A 23,821-nucleotide genomic window follows, 5' to 3' on the forward strand; every position below is an offset into this window, starting at 1 on the left:
GCTAGCATTTTTGTTTTTGTTTGATTCTGACAATTTAAAAGTATTTATTAGTTTGCGATTCTCCTTAGCGTTGATTAGTCTTGAATGGAAAATCAAACCGTACTCTTCGCAATTAACAGTTGAAAACAATTTTTTTTGCATTTTGGAAATTATTAATTACTCACTGGAAATATTCGTATTGATCAACTCAATTATTCTCGATATTTGGAAGTTCATGGAACTACGAAGTTCTGGTCTACGGCAAAATGCCATAATGCCTGGATTTATATGTGTAACTTTGTGCATAGCCTTCCAAAATATAGTCAAATTAGTACTTTTATTATTACTATAAACTTGTTCGACGGAAACTTGAATTTTCATGCCATTTGTCACTAGCACTTATCCAATATCAGTTAGATTTGTGTATATTTAGAAATTCATTTTTGTTGTTATTGGAAACAGATGCTACTCGAATGAGTCAGATGATATACTGAAATGACAATCTAATCTTTTCATTGGTTATTTATATTAATGATTTTGTCCATCATAATTTAATAATAATTCAAACTATGAAACTGAATTTGACTGCGGGCTGTGTTGGCAGATTGAACATATTTATATATGTTGTTTCTGCTTTTCTATTCTTAATTGCAAAACTGTATTATTGTTTTGGAAATGATTTTTCATTGATGAAATTGATGTTTACAGAAATAAGAATTTTCATTTTAACACGACGCATTATTTCAAACTTTGATGAATTTATATATTTAAGTATTATCATACAAAGTTTCATCAACTTTTTAAAAAAAATTAAATAATTTATTACGGAGAAACTTCCCGGCCGATCTTCGCGAAAAACTAATCAGCACGTTTCTCAACTTTTGAACGGTTTTCAAAATCTGCACTTTTATTCTATTTCTAAAGAAACGACTAAACCAATCGTCACGCAAAACTAATCAACACGAATCCTTATCAAATATAATCAAAAATTATTTGCTTATATGCACACGTATAATCGCATCTACTTTTTCGAATATTAGCGTCTAGATTCAAGTAAAAATCAATATATATGTAAAAAGCGATATGTAATAATCACTTCTGCTTTATGTCAGGCTGTTTGAAGCGCGGAATTGAATATGAAATTTAACGATTATAGATAAATTAATAATAAATGAGAAAATATCAAGGATAAATTCTTACAATTAGTTCACATATTGATTTTATTCACTAGTCAAGAAGGTCAAGATTATCGCCAGAATTCTATTTGCTAATTTTATGTTTCAAGTCATTCTGAATCTTTAGACTCTAAACCTAAGACCCATTTATTATTAGTCTACCCATGATCGATAAATGGCATATTTAATTCCCCTTTCGGATAGCCTGATATCAAGCAGAAGTGATATCGATTTTTACTTACATATATAAAACAATTATATGTTTTCGAGTAAAGAGTCCATCCCGCTATTGCTGTTAATATATAAAATATATCATCCTATTAGAAAAGGACAACCAAGACATGTAGAAGTATGACATGAGAAAATGGTGAGACTTGATGATTGCTGCTGTTGATTGATAAATGAATTAGACATCAATGTATTCTTTATTTTATTGCATTTCTCAACTTTTTTATGGTGCTTTATCAATTTATGGACTGAACGGCTCATATTGATCAATAATACTAATTTCTGATAGCCTACCACCTACCACCTGCATACTTGAATTTCTAAACATCTCGTCTCGAGTGTGTAGTTATATTTAGATATGATATGTGGTAGCAATTTGAATGAAGCAGTGTTGAAATACTACCGCATTCAATGCACTTGCTGATTTTATGCATTTGTATAACATGACTGATGATTTATGATTTCAGCAGAGTTCAACAATTTTACTAAAAGCTTTTGGATCGATCGAAGTTATTTTTGAATCACGTGAATCGAAACATCATTCAACAAGCAATTTGATCCAATCAAATATTGCTTTCAGATATTAGTTTGGAATCATTTAACTATTTTTATGTATTTATGACTAACATTGCATCATTAGAATATTAATAGTAAGCTATTCTATTTTAAAACGTCAGTTTTTTTTAAAAAAAATTTTGTATTTTATTCTATTATGAAATTTCAATATGTTAATTGCTATTACTCTTATTTCTTTTATTTGTGTACTTTGGTATTTATAATTATTTTTTTATTTGCATATTAAATTATTAATATCACTTCTTTTGAGTAATTTTATGTTAGGCAGCCTACTTGACTTTTTTCTGATCTAATCCTAAACAAACTATCGCATCGCACAGTAAGCAAGTGTAAGATAACAAAAAAAAAAATATCAGAAAATAGCTATAGGTCTTACATCCTAATACAAAATAGCATTCAGAATAAAACCAAATTTATTATTATTATTATCTTCCCATAGGATAAGTTACAGTTATCGCAAAAAATCGAAAATTTAAATTTTTGCATATCTTCACGTTTCAAAGGTTTTTAAACATTTTGGCATATCTTATAAAAAATGGACGTAAGCATGTGTGTGCGTGCGTATGTTTAGATAAAATCTTTCGTCCGCGATATCGGGAGTACAGATCAACCGATTTCGATGATTCAAAAAACATTCGATTCATATTGACGGGGTGATGAGCTGATTGAGAAAGCCACTTCCAATTAAAACAACCAGCTTTTGAGAGAACTACTAATTAGAATGATTCAAAAAAACATTCGATACGTATTGATTGAGTGAATAAGTGATGACATTTTTGCGAAGACAGGTCCAGCTGCTTTGGAGATGCAGAGTAAGAAGTGCACAGAATAGCAGTTTCTCAGAGAATGGCGTATCCGATTAGAGTAATTCAAAAAGCATATGCGTGTGTCGACGGTTTTTGTGTATAATGTTTTCGTGATTCTAGGTGAACATATATAAAGGTCATCTCCAAATATAAGCAATTATATTAGATTTATAAAATACGACAATGAAATTTATAGAATTTATAATAATTATTTTCATATATTTAAAACAATGTGTAAGGATGTGGTGGCATAAGTGAAAGGAGTATTGGTAGTATGAGACCATCACTTGAAACGTTTATAATTTAGTTCTTTATGAAATAAAACTAGTGCAGAAACAGAATGTAGTGCGTTCATACAAATTTCTATATTTTGTTACTCGAGCTCATCGTAGATTCACATCAATTATCGTCAAGTGTCAATTATTATATCTAGATCTCAAACAATGCATATAGCATGTTTTTTGAACTAAATAATATGCAACAGGATTTCAATCAAACACTTTTAGCACTTTCGGTACGTGAGTTGAAAAGTTTCGATACGATTAAACGTATGGGAATAGTTTGCACAGGATTGTGTAATTTGACAATATTGGATAAATGATGGTAAATAACAACCCATGCTTGTTTATATGGTTTATGCGGGTGTACATTTTAATGTTATTTTATTCATTTAAAACATCGCATTCGTTCTAATTAGACGAAGCTTACTACTAGATCCCAATCTGTTGATCGAATCAGACCAAAATAGAACTACTACTACTGACCATGCCTAATCAATCACGGCTGAGGGTTCGACTCATGATAGCCTCACAGACTTTGTACAAAATTCCAATGTTCTTAACTAACTTTCCCAAGACGCCGGTTGGATAGTGGTGCTTATTTGTTCATTGCCAGTTACATGTATATACAACTGCGGACTATATTGGATAATAATTACATAAGCACTCTCGAAGGTGAACATTAAAACCGCGAAAAAAAATTATCAATTATTTTGTATGTTTTTTTATTTACTTACTTATTTTTAGATAAACATGTTTATCTAGAAATCTGTTTATACATTTTTGTAATCCATTAGTATGTTAATTACAAACAAATGCTTCACCAACCTATAAACAGTTGTAATGTTTCGGGCGGGTTTTACATACTTCCATGTTTTTTATGTTAGTCACAGATAAACGATACGTCGTATAAAACTAATCAACGCTAATTATTATTGATTTTTTCCAAAAGGCGTTGTCGAAAAAATATGTTTGAGATAAAACAATGTTTGTGTTCACATACACACACTTCTCCTATGACTTAATTAGTTAGACATGAACTTAGTATGTGAATTATATTTAGTAAACTGGTTACCGACCTTTCGCGTAATACACATGATTGATCAAGTCGGAAATCTATTTTGCTATCACGAAAGTTCAGAAAATCAATTTCGTTGAAGAAATAAAGCATAAAAAATTAGAAAAATTACTCGTAGTTGCTGTGTGAGTGATTGAGCAGGCTTTACAAAAGGATGTTTGCTGCTTTTATCTCAAAGAATAATTGCAAAAAATTTTACATTTCTGAATGTATATTTTACGCACAAGCGTTATTTTATTTCTACTGGCATTAATTTTATACTGAAGTTTTTAATTTAATATTATTTGTTTCATAGCCGAGAGATGCAAATTGAGGTTTTGAAAAATTACTTTTCACTACGAATTAGCTCAGAGAATAGTACATAGTTATGTAAATATAAAGTGATTACGTTGCTTCAAATTATGATTATAGAATATATTAAATGTTACTACACGATTCTCTACAGAATTTTAATAAACCTTTGTGCCGGAAATAATGTTGGTTCAATTAGTAGTTCACTGATTAAATATTGAATTATTTTTACATATCAAAGTAAATTTTTTATTCGAGTGTGTTCAAGTTTTTGTTTTGTATTTTGATTTGAGAAATTATGTTTCAAACAGCTATATTAGCTTAATGCTAATACCAGTGCTATATTAATTTAATGTTGTTAATTTTACACACAATAACATTTCTACTTTTGCAGTACTAAATGTAGGTTTATAAATTATATATGCCATTATTATTGATTCCTCAATTATATTTAACTATACTACAACGGTAATAAAACATTTTGCTAGATATAATTTCACAATTGAAATTAAATTATTTTGAAATAGTTATATTTTTTAAACTTACAAATCAGTTTTAAAATTTAATCATTTAATGTTCTTCACAATACTTGTCAGCAGTTTTTATTTCAGGTTTAAACTTTTCTGCTCGTATAACGTTCTTTTGAATAATTTTATGAACACTCTTTTTCTCATAGGAATGAAATATATGCATTACTATAGTGAAAACATTTTCTAGTGTTGTACAGAAGAATCATTAAAAGCTTTTTTTTAACTTTTTGTAGAGCAGTGTACGTTATAGTAATCTCATAAAAGTCGGTAATATATTGTTTTTATATCTTTACTTTTCAAAGTCTTCAAAATACCATAGAAAATATGGATGAATGCATGTGTAGAAGGTTTGCATTCGAACTTATTTTAATAATTCAAAAATCATTTGATTGGTATTGATGGTGTAGAGATTGATTAGGAAGAACAAGTCCATTTCTGAGATACAAAGGAAAAATAGAAAAAATGCTGTTAAGTTAATCAAATTGTGTGAAGAGTTAATTAGTTTCTAGGAATTTTAAGGAAAAAGTGCAAAACATGGTCATTTGGAGGTCAAAAATGATCATTTGACATTTGCATATGAAATTATCGGATATACAGAATTACCGTATCTACATAAATTCTTTTAATGATAACTGTTAATTGTATACATATAGATCACTTTGTTTGTTATTTTGTTATAAGTTGAAAATTAGTAGCAATTAGCAGCAATTCTTAGCTTAGATAATTTATCTCGATCATAATGATGTCTCCAAAAGTGTGCGTTGGTTACGGTTGTGACAAATTTTGTGAGTGCGGTTGTGACAAGTATTTTTTGTTTTTTTCGGGTGAAGATGAAACAGATAAAAATGTAACTTAAGACAAAACGCCAAAGAGAGAGGAAGAGAAAAATTCAACATAAGAAAATTGGCCGAGAGTTTTTATTAACTTTGTTTAAAAAATTATGTTTTGTTGTGTATTGTTATATATAATATTCATAAGCTATATTTAAATGAATATGTTGTGATGTGTTACATATTTCTGACAATAAAGTTCTTTCTGATAATAAAAGTTATTTTGGTGCTTATATCTCCTTCGTTTTTTAACCTATTTGTATGCCTGTCAAACTGTCCCTGGGGGGTGTGGACACTGCATATATGCGTTTTTCTCACCTTTATACTTATCGATAGCCGAAATATTAACAATGTTAATAAACTAAACTGAATAGTTAATGAACAAATAAACATTTTATTTATCATGAGGAAACTTTGTGTATATAAATATTAAATATATGTCCAGGATTGGAGTTGGAGTGCTAGAATTTGATTTAGAGTGCCAAAAATATGCGTTGGCAATTTTAAATGAATTTCGTTCAAGATGCTCGGCTTCACGGTACGGTGCACTTCGAACCGTTCCGTCCCCAAAGGGTTAACGCGTTTTTTTAAATATTAATTTAATTTTTTTATAATAACTTTTTAACCAACGTGAATTTTCTTATTTATGATAAAGTTTTCTTATATATTACAATGGCGTCTGTTCGACCTCTTTACAATGACACTTATCGCTGCAAACTTTCTTGCAGAAGAATTCTTTCAAAACAGAGCAGCATGCTTTCGTATCCATACACCGTTGTTCCATATGATTCTTGGTAACTAGTTTTCAGGAAATATACCCCAAAATTACATTAACTTACTTATTTTTCTAAATATGGGCAATGTTATTCCTTTTTTCAATTTGCGATCAATGTTGAGTAGAGACAATATTCATTGCTTTTATTTACAGATGGCAAATTTAATAAAATAATTTGTTACTTCTTTTTTGCTTTAATTATATAATATTATTTATTTACTAGATATTTTAAGTAGTTATTTTGTACAGAAAGCGAAATAACGTTAAGGGACCTATTCTGCCGCATAACAGAAAAATGTTATGACAAGGTCATGTTATGAAGAACTTTCCATACTAATATTGACAAAAGCCATGCGGTTGCTGTGCAGTCAGGTGAATTTCTCAGGTTGTCAGATAGAAAACATAACCTAAAAGCCGCACAAATGTAAAAAAACGATGTTAGATAAGAGTGTGTTTATGATACAGCTCCGTAACATACGATTGACGTTGCAGTTTATGTGTAAAACGCCTGGATGGACAGCAAATACGTGGCTTTATGACAATATTCAGTATGATTCCATTAGCATAATGTATGGAAGTCGGAGCGTAACATGGCTTTTTCGTAACATTTTTCTGTTATGTGGCAAAATCGGTCCCTAAATCTCGTTACAGTAATATTTGGAAGAGAAAATGCTATATATATGAAAGGAATAATTTTGAAATTCGTGAAAATTATAGATTAAAGAATTTTTTAAACATGAACATATTCCTAAAACCTTCGTACTATTATTCAACTAAAGGTAAATTTACATGATTACGTTGGTGTAATATTTTTTTGAATTATATAATATGTTTTAGTTTTACAAGCGCCGATTATATAATATTTAAATTTTCATCCATTCATAAATTATGTTAGAGGCTGTTAGAGCTATACATTTATCAAGTTTATTTCAAATTTCAGTTGCACTTGGCAGCGATGTCTGCGTTGAAGGCCGAAGTACTTGATCTTTCGGCGCAGCTTCAGATCTGCAGCAGGGAACGCGATCGCCTGCAGACAAAACTCAAAATAGAACAAGAGGAAAGGTCTAGAGCTCAGGTATTTTAATCTTGAAAGGAAATAAATTATTTACGTAAGATTAAAAACTGTTGAAAGTGCCAATGAATGATTTTATGAAATATTTACTTAATTTAGAAACTATTAGTGAAACACTGTTTGGGATTTAAAAAAAAATAGGGTAGGGCGGATCACAAAGGTCTAATTTGGCTTTCAGTCATTCTATTACTGCAGCTAATAATTAATTGCTAAAGCTAATTGATATAAATACCGATACTAATTGATATAAATACTAATGAGAAATTGTAATTCAATTTAATTTTTTTTCTATATTTTTTTATAATTACTTAATAAATGGTTTCTGAACCGGTAGAACTTTAATTGACGGAGTTGTAAAAGATGGTTTTTCATTCGAGTGTGTATTTAATTTTTAATGGGTTTATTGGAGTTACGATTGTGATTCATAATTTATTCCAAAGGTTCGTCTAGAGGCCCTAGGTACAGCGCACGAAGGCAGGCTTACTGAACTGCACTGCGTGATAGCGGAACTGAGTCGGAAGCTGCACCAAAGACAACAGGCGGCCATCATGGAAGAGGAAGCCGAAGCCGACATATCCGGTAAACTATTCTCTCTAATACCACTAAAGCCGAAGTTAATATACGCGATAATATTTGTATTTCCTAATTCCCTAAACTTTCTATGTATGTCACAATCACAATTAAATCTTGTCCGTTTTAAGACTTAGGGGACGTCCATTAATCACGTGATCGATTTCTGGAGATTTTTGGGACCTCCTCCGCCTTGGAGATACGTGGTGATATTTAAAATGACCTCCTTCCCTCACCAAACATTACGTGCATTTTTAGTACCTAGAAAAAATCGTAACATATTTCAATATTGTCTGAAAAATTTTAGATTTTTTTTTTAATTTAGGTAAAACATAAATGCACAAATTTTCACATGAGACCCTTCACGTGATATTTCTCAACTCTCACCTATTAAGGCTCACGTGATTAATGGACGTCGCCTTATAAAAATAATGAATTGTGTGATTAAGTAAATCTTTTTCAGATTGTAATTAACAAGCAGGATGATAGAGTGTAAATCCATAAAAATAACGAATCTATTATTAAATAACGGATCTTCTGTGATTTTTTAAAAAAAAATCTTTTTATTGGTTAAGAAAAACTACTTAATTTCCGCAATAAGTTAAAAATTATTACAAGAAATGTTTGCTTAATATGAATCTTGTATTTGTTTTATATTAGGAATCTTGTATTCTGAAATCTTTATTCATCAGAACGAAAATTAAAATTTACGATATAACTTGTTATTATTAAACTCTCAAACCGTTTTTAGCGTTATTTCTGCCGAAACTACGGAATGGTTAATGTTGCGTTAATATGAATCTAAAGTTTTTGAAACTATGAGGCATTTTGTATTTACTGTATTTGATTGTAATAAAAAATGCAATTAAAATAATTGCAAAAGGATCTGCCTATCATGCAGTGTACTAAACCGCGTGTGCGATTTGTTAAACAAACAATGATTTTGTTTTTTAACAATTAAACAAAAATAAGAAAAAAAGATTTAACAATTGTATATTTTTTAACTATTTATATATATTTGAATGCTGCTTACACGATGAATATATAAATACGTTAATTTCATTTGTTATATTTATAACTTTGTTATAGTTTTTAAAAAATACCAACTATTAAAATATAAAATAAAAAATTTAATAAAATCATACAATTAAATTAACTATGGAGCATTAAACTATTTTAAATAATTCATCTATTATATTTTTATTTATATAGGTAATTTATTTTTCATAACTTGCAGAAATTGAATCAAGTTCAGTCTGCGATGCCAATGAAACTGACACGAATAAAGACGAGAGTGATATCGAAGAAGTAAAAGCTACAGTAAGTTGTAACTTTGTTTTTACAAATGTGTCTCTGTGAATTGGTAAAAACTTATTTTAATTATTAGGAATCATTTTTTATGGTAAAAATAGTAGTAGTACTATTGAATCTTTAATATAATATTTTTTCTTTCATATAAATCTAATTAAAAATTCACCTAAAGAGGAATATTTTCTTAGATTATCACATACTATAGTGAACTAAATGATCACCTTATGATCTTATATGTATCTTATATGTTCTTGTTATAATATAATACATTTGTTCAATTCAGAGACTATATAGATGATTTTATATAATTTTCATATCAATTTTCAGCGGTCTGCCACTGAAAGTCCTTCTGTTCAAAACCGTCCTGAATTCACCGCATCAATTCTTAGTCATCAACAGTTTTTGTCTCCGTTGATGACCAAATCACAAACACAGCCTAGTGCGACTCAAGTTGCTGCTCTTCAAGAAGAAATCTTGAGTTTGCGCCAGGAGGTTGCACATTTGCAAGCGAAATTAGCGACTAAACGGAATTATGAATCGAGTTGTCAAGAATACGTCGAAGACTCCGCATGTGACAATGAAAAAAGCACCGACAACTCTATTAAACGATCAAATACTTACACGAGCGAGCATGACTTAGATGAAACGTTACCTTTAGGAAGACTTACTGGAACACTGAATGATATTAGTTGCATAGATAACCAATCTGTATCGGATAAAAATGAATTTGCTTTGATACATGACAACAGCAAAACTACTAATGTCGAAGACGTCAATAAAATGGAGAAGGATTGTGCCGCAGATACTGTAAATGATTATGAAATTAATGGATCTAATATGGATAAACGATCTGTCAATAATGTTCAGCAGCAAAGGCCGACTCATGCAAAAAGTAACAGTTTAGTGTTGCAGATAAATAGAAGCTCTTCGCCAGTTCATGTACATAGTAAGTATTATTACTTTTGTCTAAAGAATATCAAAGTTTTATTAACTTCCCGAAAGAGAAGTTTATGTTTTCTCGAGAAAATCCGATTTTTTTTTTTTTGTTTTGTTTTCTCAACGTTTCGAGTCATTTTGAATCGAATGATACCAAATTTGGAAAAAGTATGTGTGTGTATGCTTGTTTATGTATGTATGATGTGATTATGTGCCGATTTTTAATATTTCATGGACGTTTTCTCAAAAACCGCTGAACCGATGTCAAAAATTTGAAAGCCATTCGATGTAATCCTAAGGACTTGCGTTCATTAATAAGGTGCGACGACCGGCAAGGTCGTTCTTTTTGTAATTAACAGAAAAGTGTAAAAATTTTTTTTCACGTTTTAGCCCACAATCTTGAATCGATTTTAAAAATTCAAAAACGGTTTGAAAGATATTGTTTGGGAATCGTCCTATTTACTTTATAACGAAAAGGTCTTCGTAATTGATTGCTAAAAAATGTATAGCATAGTGTACCTGGTCTTGATGAACATACTAAAATATAATATGCACGGACCTTACGAGTTCTAGTTTCATTCAATACATTTGTCATTTTAAACAGGTTCTTTAGGAAGGTCTGGAAATGTAGCGCCAGTGTCAAAAATGGCCGAGCGTGTTCGCCTTCGTCGTACGACTGATGAAAAACATATTACAGGCACTGATATCTTAAATACTGGTGTAAGTAATTGACTAAACACTTTCTTTACAATTGAATATCATTTCAAACGGCTTAACTGTAAGTAATTAAGTGGTTTTCAGCGATAAATATACTGAGAACTGTTTGCTTTCTTTAACATTCTATTAGATGCATTTTATATGCTTTTAACAGTGTTTTGAAACATATTCAATTTGAACAGGTTTGTACAACAGAAGTTGCAGAGCATTTGGTTTCTGACTTACGAAATCAGTCGGGTCTTCACGAATCCTATTTATTAACTGACACTTTGAATGGATCAATATCCAGTACCCCTTCAGAAGTTTTGCGATTAGAATTAGAGTTGGAACGAACTATTGCACAACTGGAACATCTCAAAGCAAATAATACAGTACTGACATTGACCCTGCAAGAAAGCAAAGCGCATTGCGATAGGTATGTTATATTTTAACTGTTTCTATTTCCAACTCAATACATATACATAATTAATGATAGTATATAAATAAATATATAAACATGTTTATATAAATGTTTTATATAGCGAAGAAAATGCATTTACGCATGCCATGCTTAGATGTTTGCCGGATTCAATAATAATTATACCGAGTTAAACCTCTACTTTTCTTTTGTGTTCATTAAAACCGCCGTTAATGCTTGCTTCATAAACGAAAAGATGCATACATACGATTACGTATATACATACGATTACATACATATAGAAATGCATTTGTTAGTTATATCATACAACTTGCATGGACGTACATATATACATATATGTATACTAGTGATGTGCCGACTCGAAAAATTCCCGATTCGAATGATTCGAATCAGAAAAAAACCTGATTCGAATCATGATTCGAATCAACTCGAATCAAGTATATATATGGACAAAAAAAATTCATGGATGTATTAATTTAGTAAAAGTGATCCAAATTTATAATCAAAATTGTCAGTTTAACCAATATAACCGACAAAGTAGAAATTGTAAACATAAATCACTATCAAAAAGTATATTCTGAAAATTATTAAAAATGATGTAATTTTGAGGACGGCTAAAACATATCTTCAAATTAATTTACAATAATAGATTACCAAACAATTGTGCATCACTAAAGCATATAAAATAATATTTGGAATCATGGGTCGATTGTTTATTTTACTATGTAATCAGTAAAGGATCGCATCTAAACTGAGAGCTGAAAGTTAATTTCATTAATGTGAATTTGCCATTACTTATATAATCAGAAGTTAACATATTATTTACTGACTTTCTGGTGTTTAGTAATTGTTTCGAAAGAGAATTATATTGAAAGATTTCCGAAACTCGTTTCATAATTTCGAGTGGTTTATTCTGATAACATTTAAAATCTAAAACACTTAATTATTATCAAAATTGGGTATTGATATTTCACGAATAAAATCGCTCTCAGCGCTCCGTAAAATAAATAAACACGCAAGAACGACGACGCATTGTATCGCCCATACGGTTAACTAACTCATATCGCTCGAACGGCTTGAAGTCGGGATGATTCGAATCAGAATTGAAGTCGGAATAACTCGAAACGCCGCTTGATTCGGTTTGGCTCATGAAGTCGGAACAACTCATAACGCCGCTTGATTCGAGTTGGCTCATATGAAGTCGGAACAACTCATATCGCCGCTTGATTCGAGTTGGCTCATATGAAGTCGGAACAACTCATATCGCCGCTTGATTCGAGTTGGCTCATATGAAGTCGGAACAACTCATATCGCCGCTTGATTCGGTTTGAGTCATGAAGTCGGAATAACTCATATCGCCGCTTGATTCGGTTTGAGTCATATGAAGTCGGATGATATAGTTAGTCGATGAATGCGGTTAAAGTCACACAAAGACGATTGGAGTTGGCTGATACATTTAAGCATATTAAAGTCGGGTGGCTCGCATGATTTAATTCATTATTTATTTTTTATATTTATGATATTTATTTTTTATATTATTATAATATTGAATTAAATTAAAACATTTTTTTATATTTATATTTATGAAAAATTTTATATTTATGAAAAATTTGTGTTCATATTTTATCACAGTAAATATTTCGCGGCTTGATGCGAGTTGATTCGAATCAAGTAAAATCTGATTCGAATCAAGTCGTTAAAGGCTTGATTCGAATGATTCGAATCACTTGATTCGACTTGGCACATCACTAATGTATACGTATTCCAATTCAAACATACATACTCACATACATAATCAAAAGACTAGTCAAGACTGCGTCATGAATATAATTTAAAAATATACCTACTGATCTCATATTTGAATATTTTTTATTGAATTCTAATTAAAATGTTAACTAACAAAATTGTTAAGTCGAAAATCAATTTAAAGTTATAAAAATTTATTATTCATATAAAAAAAAATTTGCGTCGGCCGGGAATCGAACCCGGATCAACTGCTTGGAAGGCAACTATGCTGACCATTACACCACCGACGCTATAAGAGTTCGTTGCGTGTACTGGCAATAGTAGACACATTTGTATACAGAATCGGCACCACTCTAGCATTTAAACGAATTTATGTATAATATCAAGGGTGTTTTTAAAACTCTATCTCATCAATTGTTCGAGATATTATTGAAAATATTTCCATTTTATTTATAAGTTGCACCATTTTTAACTTTCCGTAGTAGTCCAGTCATCTGGTCGTTTTGCCGGTACAGTACTCCGGAATTCTGAAAATAGGTAATCTTTATAGATTTCGAGGTGCTCTTTACGAAAATCAACTTTGCCACCTCAAATTTGAACGGCAAGTTGCCGCCATATTGGAAAAATGGCGTCAAAAAACAGCTTTTTTAAAATAACTCCTTTCTGGCTCATTCTACGATAAAAGTATCTATGTACGAATTAAACTAGATAAAATTTCCTACAATTCTTTAGAAAACCGTTTTTTTTTTTTGTAAAATTGATAGTTTGAGCAGTATCAAATCTCTCCATATATGACAGCACTTTGAACTTGACCACATTCTTTCTAATAAATAAATATTTTCAATGTTAAATTAAGCGAATAAGATCTAGAAATAAAATAATTGGTTTAACAAAATAAAAGATATTGAATAAATTATAGAAAGCTTTCTTTAGTTTAATTTTGTTTATAGACACATTTGTATACAGAATCGGCACCACTCTAGCATTTAAACGAATTTATGTATAATATCAAGGGTGTTTTTAAAACTCTATCTCATCAATTGTTCGAGATATTATTGAAAATATTTCCATTTTATTTATAAGTTGCACCATTTTTAACTTTCCGTAGTAGTCCAGTCATCTGGTCGTTTTGCCGGTACAGTACTCCGGAATTCTGAAAATAGGTAATCTTTATAGATTTCGAGGTGCTCTTTACGAAAATCAACTTTGCCACCTCAAATTTGAACGGCAAGTTGCCGCCATATTGGAAAAATGGCGTCAAAAAACAGCTTTTTTAAAATAACTCCTTTCTGGCTCATTCTACGATAAAAGTATCTATGTACGAATTAAACTAGATAAAATTTCCTACAATTCTTTAGAAAACCGTTTTTTTTTTTTGTAAAATTGATAGTTTGAGCAGTATCAAATCTCTCCATATATGACAGCACTTTGAACTTGACCACATTCTTTCTAATAAATAAATATTTTCAATGTTAAATTAAGCGAATAAGATCTAGAAATAAAATAATTGGTTTAACAAAATAAAAGATATTGAATAAATTATAGAAAGCTTTCTCTAGTTTAATTTTGTTTATAGCTACTTTGCTATTGAAGTGTTAAAAAATCAGCAAAAAACAGAAAAATATTTGAATTATTTTATTTCTAGATCTTATTCTCTTAATCTAACATTGAAAATATATATTTATTAGAGAGAATGTGGTCAAGTTCAAAGTGCAAAGTGGCAAAGTTGATTTTCGTAAAGAGCACCTCGAAATCTATAAGATTACTAATTTTCAGAATTCCCGGAGTACTGTACCGGCAACAGCCTTTTTTTGACCAAATGACTGGACTATAGGTAAGTTATAGTAATCGCGAAAAATTCGAAGATGAAAATTTCTATACATCTTTACGTTTCAAAACTTTCTGAACATTTTGGCATATCTTAGGCAAAAATTATGTTTTTCAAAAATTTCAAGATATAAAAAAATCATTTTTTTAAAAAATGTTCAGTTTTTTTTTCAAAAATCAATTTTTTTCAAAGTATTTAAAATTTTCAAATTGCGGTACGGAAAGTTGAAGCAATTTGCCTCGAGGCACGACGTATAAACCGTTTAAATACTAGGGTGGCACCAATTGTGTATAGTATGGCTTTCATGTGATATCTCATGTTCAGTTATTTTTAACGGAAAAGAACAATAGTAATACATAACTTTGAACGAACTTATCGAGCGAGATTAGAATTAAAGTGGTTTGTTGAAGTAAACACCTGCATTATTGAGTTGAGACTAAGAACCCTCTATAAGGTACATAACAATAAGAATATGCAGTAAATATTTTATTTACAGAAGAGAATTTATTAACGGCTTCGGCTTCGGCTAAATAGGATCGACTTTTTTTGTTAATAACTTGCATACGATTTTTTACAGAATGGCTTTATTGTGCGGGCGTTACGAATCGAATGCAACGGCTTTACAGGTGGCACTAAATTACAGCGATCGAACAGTGGAAGCTTACGACGTTCTACTAGCTTTATTAGAAAGCCAAGCTGCTATAATGAAGGCAGAAAATGACGAGGTACATCTGCGTGACTAATAACAACTAGTATATCAATGAATTGTAACAAAGACATTATGTGGACTGGGGTTTTCAAATTTTTTATATTCAATATTTGCAACATTTAATGTATACTTACATCATTTTTTCTTTGGTAAAAAAATGTTCTATTCTTAAAATAAATGTCAAGTTTATTTTTAAATTACGACCCTTAACTATGAAATTTCAGCCATGTGAGACTTGGGGAAACACTGTTTTTGCCTTATGGCGAAAATGGAAAAAATCGATATGTGATTCGAATATATGATATATTTAATAAACATTATTTTAAATCCTCGCAAAAAATGATTTAAAATCTAGTATAAATTGCTCAGAATCTAATTATTTATGGATTAAGAATTTTCATACCACAGGAATTAAGGATAGCGAAAGAAAGCAGGAAAACCGCAGAGACTGTTGCAAAGCACCTATTGGCACGTTTGCAAGCAGAAGGGGGATCACAGATGGTCAGCACGGGACCGTGGCAAGATGCTAAAACACTTTACGCTAATAGGTGATATATTCTTCATATTTATATTGTAATTTACACCTACATTCCTTTCTGAAATTATTTTTGACGATTTGGTATTGTCCGTACTCTGTACTTTTTCGGGTTTTACCATGTGTGATATCGAGATTGTTTCTGTAACATAAGTCTACCAGCATTATGAGTATGACCCTGTTTCTTTTAATTAGCCCGTATTTTCAAGAATTTTTTTAAATTTTATATTTCATATATCAGCATCCAATGAAGTTAATTCATTCAGTATAGAATATGTATAACTTTATTGAACGTCACATTATATTTTTATTTATCATTTACATTCAGTGCTGTTACTTCCGAGCCATGGTCAGCAGAAGACGAAAATGAGCTGCGGGCTATGATGTCCAGACTCAAAGCAGAACGGGCTAATGTGCAGGGTACTGTTGTTGTACTCGAATGTCTGCATGCGGTAGATATTGTTGAGCCGCGGCTTAAAGGGCAGCAGATAAGAAGAATGGATTTGGAAACAGCTGTACTAATGCAGGTATGTAGCGCGTATGCATTGTACTTTATTAAAGTTTTTTACAGAGATATCAGGCGTTTTCTGACTGATTTATCTATTATGGAGTTGGGCTTATCGCATCCATAGCTGGATCTGTTAGGATATAACTCCACTTAACCTCATCACATTATTGTACCAAGGAATTGCAAATTTTGAATGAAAATACTTGAGTAGATAATAACAATGATACGAAAATGTTACTCAATTTTTTAGCTATTTTAGCCAACTCATGTAAAAATAAATTTAATCGAATAAAACGACGTTTCCATCAGTATTTACACCCATTATTTTGAAATGAACATATCTTGGTAGAATTTTTTTATATTCCTTTAAAAAGTATTATATATGTATTGTGAATATTTATGAGATAGACATCAAGTGTACAATCGATAAATTTTCAGGAACTAATGGCAATGCGTGAAGAAAGGTCAGATCTCCGAGCACAGTTGTTTGCCTCTGAACGTGAACGTAAAGCTGCTGAATTGAGGCATGGTGCACTCGAAGCTTCTCATCGAGCAGCTCAAGCCGCCTTGCGTCATTTGCAGGCGCAATTGGCAGATACAGAGGCCTTGCTCTCGTTAGCAAGGCAAAATAAGGTAAACACTAATGTTAAGTTGATTTGTTGATTTGTTGACGTGATTTATGAGTTTGAATATTTTTATTGTATAGCAACATTATGAAAAATAATTATTATTCCAAAAATATGTTTATTTTTAAGGATCGTTCATCTTACTCCGAAGCAGAACACGCGGCCGGAGTTGAGCGAGAATTACTTGATGCTTTGGCACGTGAGGCCAGGCTTAAGACGCGACTGCAAAGTCTCGCCGGATCTTTAGAAGCAGCAGCTAAATCTTCAGAAGAAAGAAATATACAGGCTCAGAACGCAATGCTAGAACTTAAGGAAACGAACATGTATAAAATTTGATATCTTTATTTAAAATTGAATATGTAAAATTGAGGCGTTAGCTATTTATTTATATTCATTTCTTTTATATCGATTGATGTAATTTCTATTCTTCTTTACTAAAGTTTGTGGTATAAATCTATATCAAGTATATATCAAGTTTTGTATATTATTATCAAATGTGATGTGAATCATCACTCGTGTTTCATGTAAATATTATACCATTTTTTTTCAGACTTACACATTGAGTGTTATTAATTTTTTTAACTTTGCAGTAATTTAAATCTGTGCTTGGAAAGATGCAAAAGAAAATATCAAAATCGAGTGCGCAAACTTGAACAACAACTTCTCGGCTTAGAGCAAATGGATCATTCTGAATCTGTTCAAGTACATGGACGAATCAAATGTATATCACCTTCTCAAGGGCCAGAAACTACTTTATAAAATAAACTTATATTGATGTGTTCTTGATCTAACAAGGTAAATTAATTAAATTATGTGCATATTGATAAGTAATTAAGTAACAAACAATGAATATTGCGCTGTGTGACAAATAAAAAATGTATCTAACATTTATTTTATCAGCTAATTTTAAATGAATTTGCATTGAACATATATTTAAGGTATCTTATAAAAAATTTAAAGATTTGACAGTATGTACTGATATTACATACAATGGTAATATCACAAATTGATACTAAACTATTATCATATTTTGTGATATTGACATTTGCGCGAAATAATGCTTAGAATGGTTGCAAAGGACTCTATGTATAAAGTTCCGAGTACTGAAAACTTTCACAGGGTCAAGAATGGTTTTTCTAAACAAATCTTTTCAAGCATTGATGCTATTATAATCGATTACACATACACACATATTACACACACACATGTATATATGTATATATATATATATATATATATATATGTTTGTGTGTTTGTATGTATATATATTTGCATGATTTTCAGTATGTGCAATCGCATAAAAGAATATGAATGTTAAATAAAACTTCAAAAATTGAAAATTTGCGAATTAGTAACACTAAATTAATTTACAATTAAATCTAACTAAAGTAAATCTGAGTTGACTCAATAAAATAAAGGTTATAATATCAAACAACTTAAAAATTTACCTGAAATTTTTCGCAATGGATCAGCAAAATAACTTTACATGAATTTAAATTATGAATAAAAATTTAATTTTAATGAAAGTAAACAAGTATTATCATCATTATATAACTAAACGTTCGCATATCAGCATACACATTCAAAAAGTGCGGCATTAAAATTATTTAATACACTTTAAATTTGTAAATGCATAAAAAAATATTTGCATTTGAAAAAATTATTTTCACATATCGTAAAACATCTTTGATGTATATGGTATCATTATATGTTAACATGTTCTGCTTAAATAGATCATTTTTATGCAAGCCAAAATTATAGTGGCAAAACGGAGTAGAAAATCATTATCAAAAAAATAAGCATCTGCATAAAATGCTTAATTTTCTGGCAAATTCAGTTATGTTAGCTATTATTATAAATGTTATTTGAAATTATTTTTCATGCAGAGTTGTTTCTAAGTCATTCTAGCTTTAAGTCTATTATCACATGTGGCTTTTTACATTTATTTGTGTCATATATTTATATATTATGTATATAATTATTAGCAATAATGATATATGATATAGGATGAGAGTAATGTTTACATTTCAAAAATGCTTCGAGTTAAAATCATGTGTATCATGCTATATTGTGTACTTAAAATAATAACTGCAAGTTTATAAAAGTTTAGTTGTTATACAATGAGAATAAGTTGTTATCAAGTATATGCCATATTTCAAAGAGATTTTATAAGTTGTATTATAATATATAAATCTGTGGAAGAGGTTGCATCATTTATCAATATTTTACCGTTTAATTTAAACACTATTTTTCATGTTTTGAATAGCAGTCATTAAAAAGTTTGCATGTTAAGATTTAATTGAAACATTGTATTATAGAATGATTGCAAAATATTTTTGATTTAAATTGGCAGAGACTATACACATGTTATGTTGAATATGAAAATTTTTAGGATCTCAGCTTGCGAATCGTATCGAATTAAACAATGTTTCAACTTTATAATTGATTTTATTTATTCATTTTTAGCTGCCTTTGATACAGGAAATGATCGAATGTGTAAATGAACCAACAACAAATTTTGTAATGTGCCCCAATTTTTGTTTAATGAAATAGTTTCGTGAATAAATTAGGCACTCTGTTATAGTAGTAGTGTATGTGAGTAATAAAATATCACGCACTACACAAAAAAGAAAGATGTGCATACTGTAAAGGCTAACATTATATAAATTTCCATAGATAATATATCTTCCATATATATCTATGAAAAGCTTACAGTAAATATTGGCTCTCAAGCAACTTGTTATAACCATTCCACAGATACATAAATTTATTATGTGTTTTTCTATTATATAGATTTATATAAAGCCAAATATATATTAATAAATATAAATATTATTTATAAATGATGCAATTGAATTAAAAGCTTTAATTAGTCATTTTTAATTAAACGCAGTGTTGTATTTTATTCTATAAACTCCAGCAGGTACATGTAAAAGAGTATGTAGAAAACATGTTATCAAGCATATCAGTAATACACATAAAACCACACATTTTCTTATCTTATTTATTACATTTGTAAAAGAAATAATTCTAATGTGTTTAAAATTTTTTTTTATTATTGTTGCAAACAGTCAGCACAATTCCTGAACATGAATGGACCATTAAAAACCTCATAATTAGGATTTAAATGTTGTTAATAAATTTTCAAGACATAATTTTGATGCAAGTGGCTGATTATGTAGATGCTTATTGACAAATGCATGCTCAAAAATTCTAAATGATTTTCAAAAATTATTCGTGTACATTATTGGATCAAAGTGAATTTTCAGAAAGGAGTTTCATAGATGTTTATTGGAGAAAAACATATTCAGGACAATTTACACTGAAAAAAAAATTAAAGTATACTTATTTAATTAAAGTGAAAACAAGTCTTTTGTTATTTATATTTTATTTAAAATATTTACACTTATAGTTTAAACAAGCAGAACAGCATTTATACATCCATCATTTTCAGGATTGTTCGTTACTTGAGCAAATTTACCCCAAACAACTTTACCAGTTTGCGTTACTAAACCTAATTCTGAAATATTTACTTCTATAACAGTACCTTTTGTTATTACTCCAAGACTCGTGTACATTGGAGAATTTGGATTTTTCTTAACACCTATGATAGGCAAACAAAAAGTAGCTTTTAATTCAGGATGGGTAACATGTGCTTTTTTGAACCTAAGAGCCATAGGTCTGATAAATCTTTCGAATTTTGGAGGTTTACGTGTAAAGCCTTCACCAACAAAAGTAACTTTTGTAACCATTCTCTTCCACGCTTTCCTTCTGGACTTTCCTGATGATAAAACTTTGAATACTTCAGCATCTGCCTGAGCTCTGACTTTTGGAATAGGCACATCCCATTTTCCGGCCTTCTCTTTACGTTTCTGTTTGATCATATTAGAGAGTACTTTGGCTCGATTCTGTACACCTCTGTCCAAAAGATAAACGGGTAATGCTCCATCTTCAACCTTTTCTGTATTCTTCTTGATTTTCTTTTCTTCGTGTGCTTTGATTTTCTTTTTCATCTGAATCTTTTCATTCCTGCGTTCTTTATTGAAGATTTTAGCTTTAATACCTCTTAATTTTTGTGCCATTTCTGCTCGTTTGTGGGGCACTCTTGCCTCGCGTTTTCTTTTACGTTCTTCATAATCGAGACGGCGACCATATAATTTCTGGTGCCTCTCAATATATTCATTTTGTGGCATGTTTCAATTTGTTATTCACACTTTTTCTACCTAAAAGATTTTTCACATATTAAACGTTATTTATAAATATGATATTATAATAACATTAATAGCAGAAGATATTAAAATGTATAAATAAATTTATGTGAGCAAACATGCATAACCTAAAATTAAATTAAAAAAAAATTAATCGATCGAATCAAACATTTAATGTAATTAAAACTAGATTACTTGAATATATATAAATAAATTACTCACTTGTTAAAATATTATATTACTGCTTTATTTGTTGATATTTTAATTGTCAAAAGTGCACGCGGGCAATATGTCTAAAAAGAAAAGAAGGAGACAGATGTATTCTACAGTTAAATGGTCGAAAATAGTGTTGCCATATTTTATTATGATCTCATTTCAATTGTAAAATTTGTTGAACAGAATCATAGATAAAAAAAAGTATTGAATCTTATTTCCTTTTATCATAACAAATTATTTCGAAGTACTTGCTTTGATTTTCACATCATAGCTCGTAATTTTCTAGAGTAAGTAAGATTTTTTTATACGTGCTTATAAATTATTTTAAATGTTTTACTTTACTAGTAATGATACTAGTAATTAAATATTTTACTTTATTTTTTTTAAATTATACTTCTAAGTTATTTAAATCATAATATATATATAAATAAAATAGAGTAAATAAAATATTTGAACCTATTTATTCTAAGATAAAATCTAAGTTATAACACATGTGTATGTGAAATTGTTGTCCGTTCGTGATGTTTCTGTTAAAAAGGGTTACTATTCTACCAGTCGCCCCATCTTTGAATAATTAGGTAATTACTATGCATCTGGCAACCCAATTGGCGAGTGTACAATCGCGTCAGTCGCGTTCAGTCGTCTTGTGCAATGGATATATTTCACACGCGTTTATCTTGTGTCAGTTTTCAATAAAAATTGTGTATCACATAAAAGTGTTATAAACAAAGTTTGTTTCGTGATATAATATTGTGCTAGTGTTGTGCATTGACCCAACGATTCAGGAATGGTGCATTATATTTAAGGTGAGCCCTTTAAAATTATTCTAGGTTCAATGTTTTTGACAATAGGGCCGATTCCCTTGATATGACAACATGGCGGATGTTTGGGAACCTCATCCTAAATTGCTTTTAATCTTAAGGATTTATTACTGAATTATTTTTAAATTGATGAATAATACTTAAATATATGGGAAATATGTAGCCCTATGATAAAACAAAAGTTTTCACAATTTTATTTGTATATAACGAATTGCAAGTTACTTGTTTTCGTTATTTTACATGCATTAAAAATTAATATTTTAATTAATAAAATTATAAATGCCTGAAATATTGCAAAATATTATATCGTCATTATGATTATTTATATCGTAATGTCATATATTTTAAAATATTTCTTAAAATATCATAAAAATAAATCACTTTATTTTTACACAAAAAGTTAACATAATTAACTCAAAATTAAATCAACATAACAATTTTGATTTACTAAATATGCAATCGATATACTCTTAAACATTATTTTCCATTTGTTTGAACTTTTTTGTATCGTTGGTTAAATATAATCGTTGAGAAATGAATAAATGATATTTGGGGTAATGCACTTCAGGGGGTGAAGTATAGTGTCATTGTGTACTATATAGTTGTTTGAAGATTTTATGATTTATTTGTGATATTGACCAGTTCTAGTTTTTAAAAAATGAAATAATAACAGAAAAGTTGCCATCATTTTTTTAAAACTAAACAAAAAAAAGACGCACAAATTTAAATTTTTGCTATGCTCGGTGCAACCAAATAAGAGTCCAACTTATATCGTTGATAAACCAAAACCCAAGTAAATTATAAACAAACCAGGAGAGAACGATAATAGTGAAGTGTCTGTATCGATTTCGCAATGTAGTTCGACTTAAATATTGATAATGTGTGAAATCCTGTAAAAGATATTGGCATCAGCTTGTCTTGCAAAGGAGGTCTTTCATAATAAAAATAGGTGTTTGTCGGACAAATTAGCTTGCTACCAATATAGAAATGACAGTTAATAAGTTAGAGAAGTCTTGACGTGATAGGAGACGGGGTACGGTTCTGTCACTTTTTT

The 23,821-nt window shown here is 29.8% G+C and overlaps 2 protein-coding genes and 1 non-coding gene across 3 annotated transcripts; 1 reads left to right on the forward strand and 2 right to left on the reverse strand.

Annotated features, from left to right (window-relative positions):
- Nucleotides 1-7,491: 7,491 nt before the first annotated feature.
- LOC113382226 (colorectal mutant cancer protein-like) lies at nucleotides 7,492-18,350 on the forward strand. Its single transcript, XM_026620738.1, has 12 exons — nucleotides 7,492-7,621; nucleotides 8,059-8,197; nucleotides 9,426-9,508; nucleotides 9,827-10,445; nucleotides 11,040-11,155; nucleotides 11,335-11,567; nucleotides 15,722-15,869; nucleotides 16,262-16,401; nucleotides 16,717-16,915; nucleotides 17,335-17,529; nucleotides 17,652-17,845; nucleotides 18,113-18,350. The coding sequence occupies exons 1-12, from the start codon at nucleotides 7,502-7,504 to the stop codon at nucleotides 18,279-18,281; spliced, it is 2,355 nt and encodes a 784-aa protein (XP_026476523.1). The 5' UTR covers nucleotides 7,492-7,501; the 3' UTR covers nucleotides 18,282-18,350.
- Trnag-ucc lies at nucleotides 13,535-13,606 on the reverse strand. The gene has a single exon. It is a non-coding gene; the product is annotated as a tRNA-Gly (tRNA).
- A 2,543-nt stretch (nucleotides 18,351-20,893) lies between the features above and the next one.
- LOC113382227 (ribosome biogenesis protein NSA2 homolog) lies at nucleotides 20,894-22,064 on the reverse strand. The gene is made up of 2 exons (XM_026620739.1): nucleotides 21,953-22,064; nucleotides 20,894-21,745 (listed from the first exon to the last, which is right to left on the reverse strand). The coding sequence occupies exon 2, from the start codon at nucleotides 21,713-21,715 to the stop codon at nucleotides 20,936-20,938; it is 780 nt and encodes a 259-aa protein (XP_026476524.1). The 5' UTR covers nucleotides 21,716-21,745; nucleotides 21,953-22,064; the 3' UTR covers nucleotides 20,894-20,935.
- Between the last annotated feature and the right edge of the window lie 1,757 nt (nucleotides 22,065-23,821).

The sequence above is a fragment of the Ctenocephalides felis genome, unplaced genomic scaffold (assembly GCF_003426905.1).
Source record: "Ctenocephalides felis isolate EL2017-DRISC unplaced genomic scaffold, ASM342690v1 CF-g0.4_SCAFFOLD_03374, whole genome shotgun sequence".
Taxonomy (NCBI): domain Eukaryota; kingdom Metazoa; phylum Arthropoda; class Insecta; order Siphonaptera; family Pulicidae; genus Ctenocephalides; species Ctenocephalides felis.

Coding starts and splice junctions, on each gene's coding strand:
- LOC113382227 (XM_026620739.1), bottom strand. CDS start 21,715: ATGCCACAAAATGAATATATTGAGAGGCACCAGAAATTATATGGTCGC.
- LOC113382226 (XM_026620738.1), top strand. CDS start 7,502: ATGTCTGCGTTGAAGGCCGAAGTACTTGATCTTTCGGCGCAGCTTCAG. Junction 7,622..8,058: donor AGGAAAGGTCTAGAGCTCAG/GTATTTTAATCT, acceptor TTTATTCCAAAG/GTTCGTCTAGAGGCCCTAGG. Junction 16,916..17,334: donor AAACAGCTGTACTAATGCAG/GTATGTAGCGCG, acceptor ATAAATTTTCAG/GAACTAATGGCAATGCGTGA.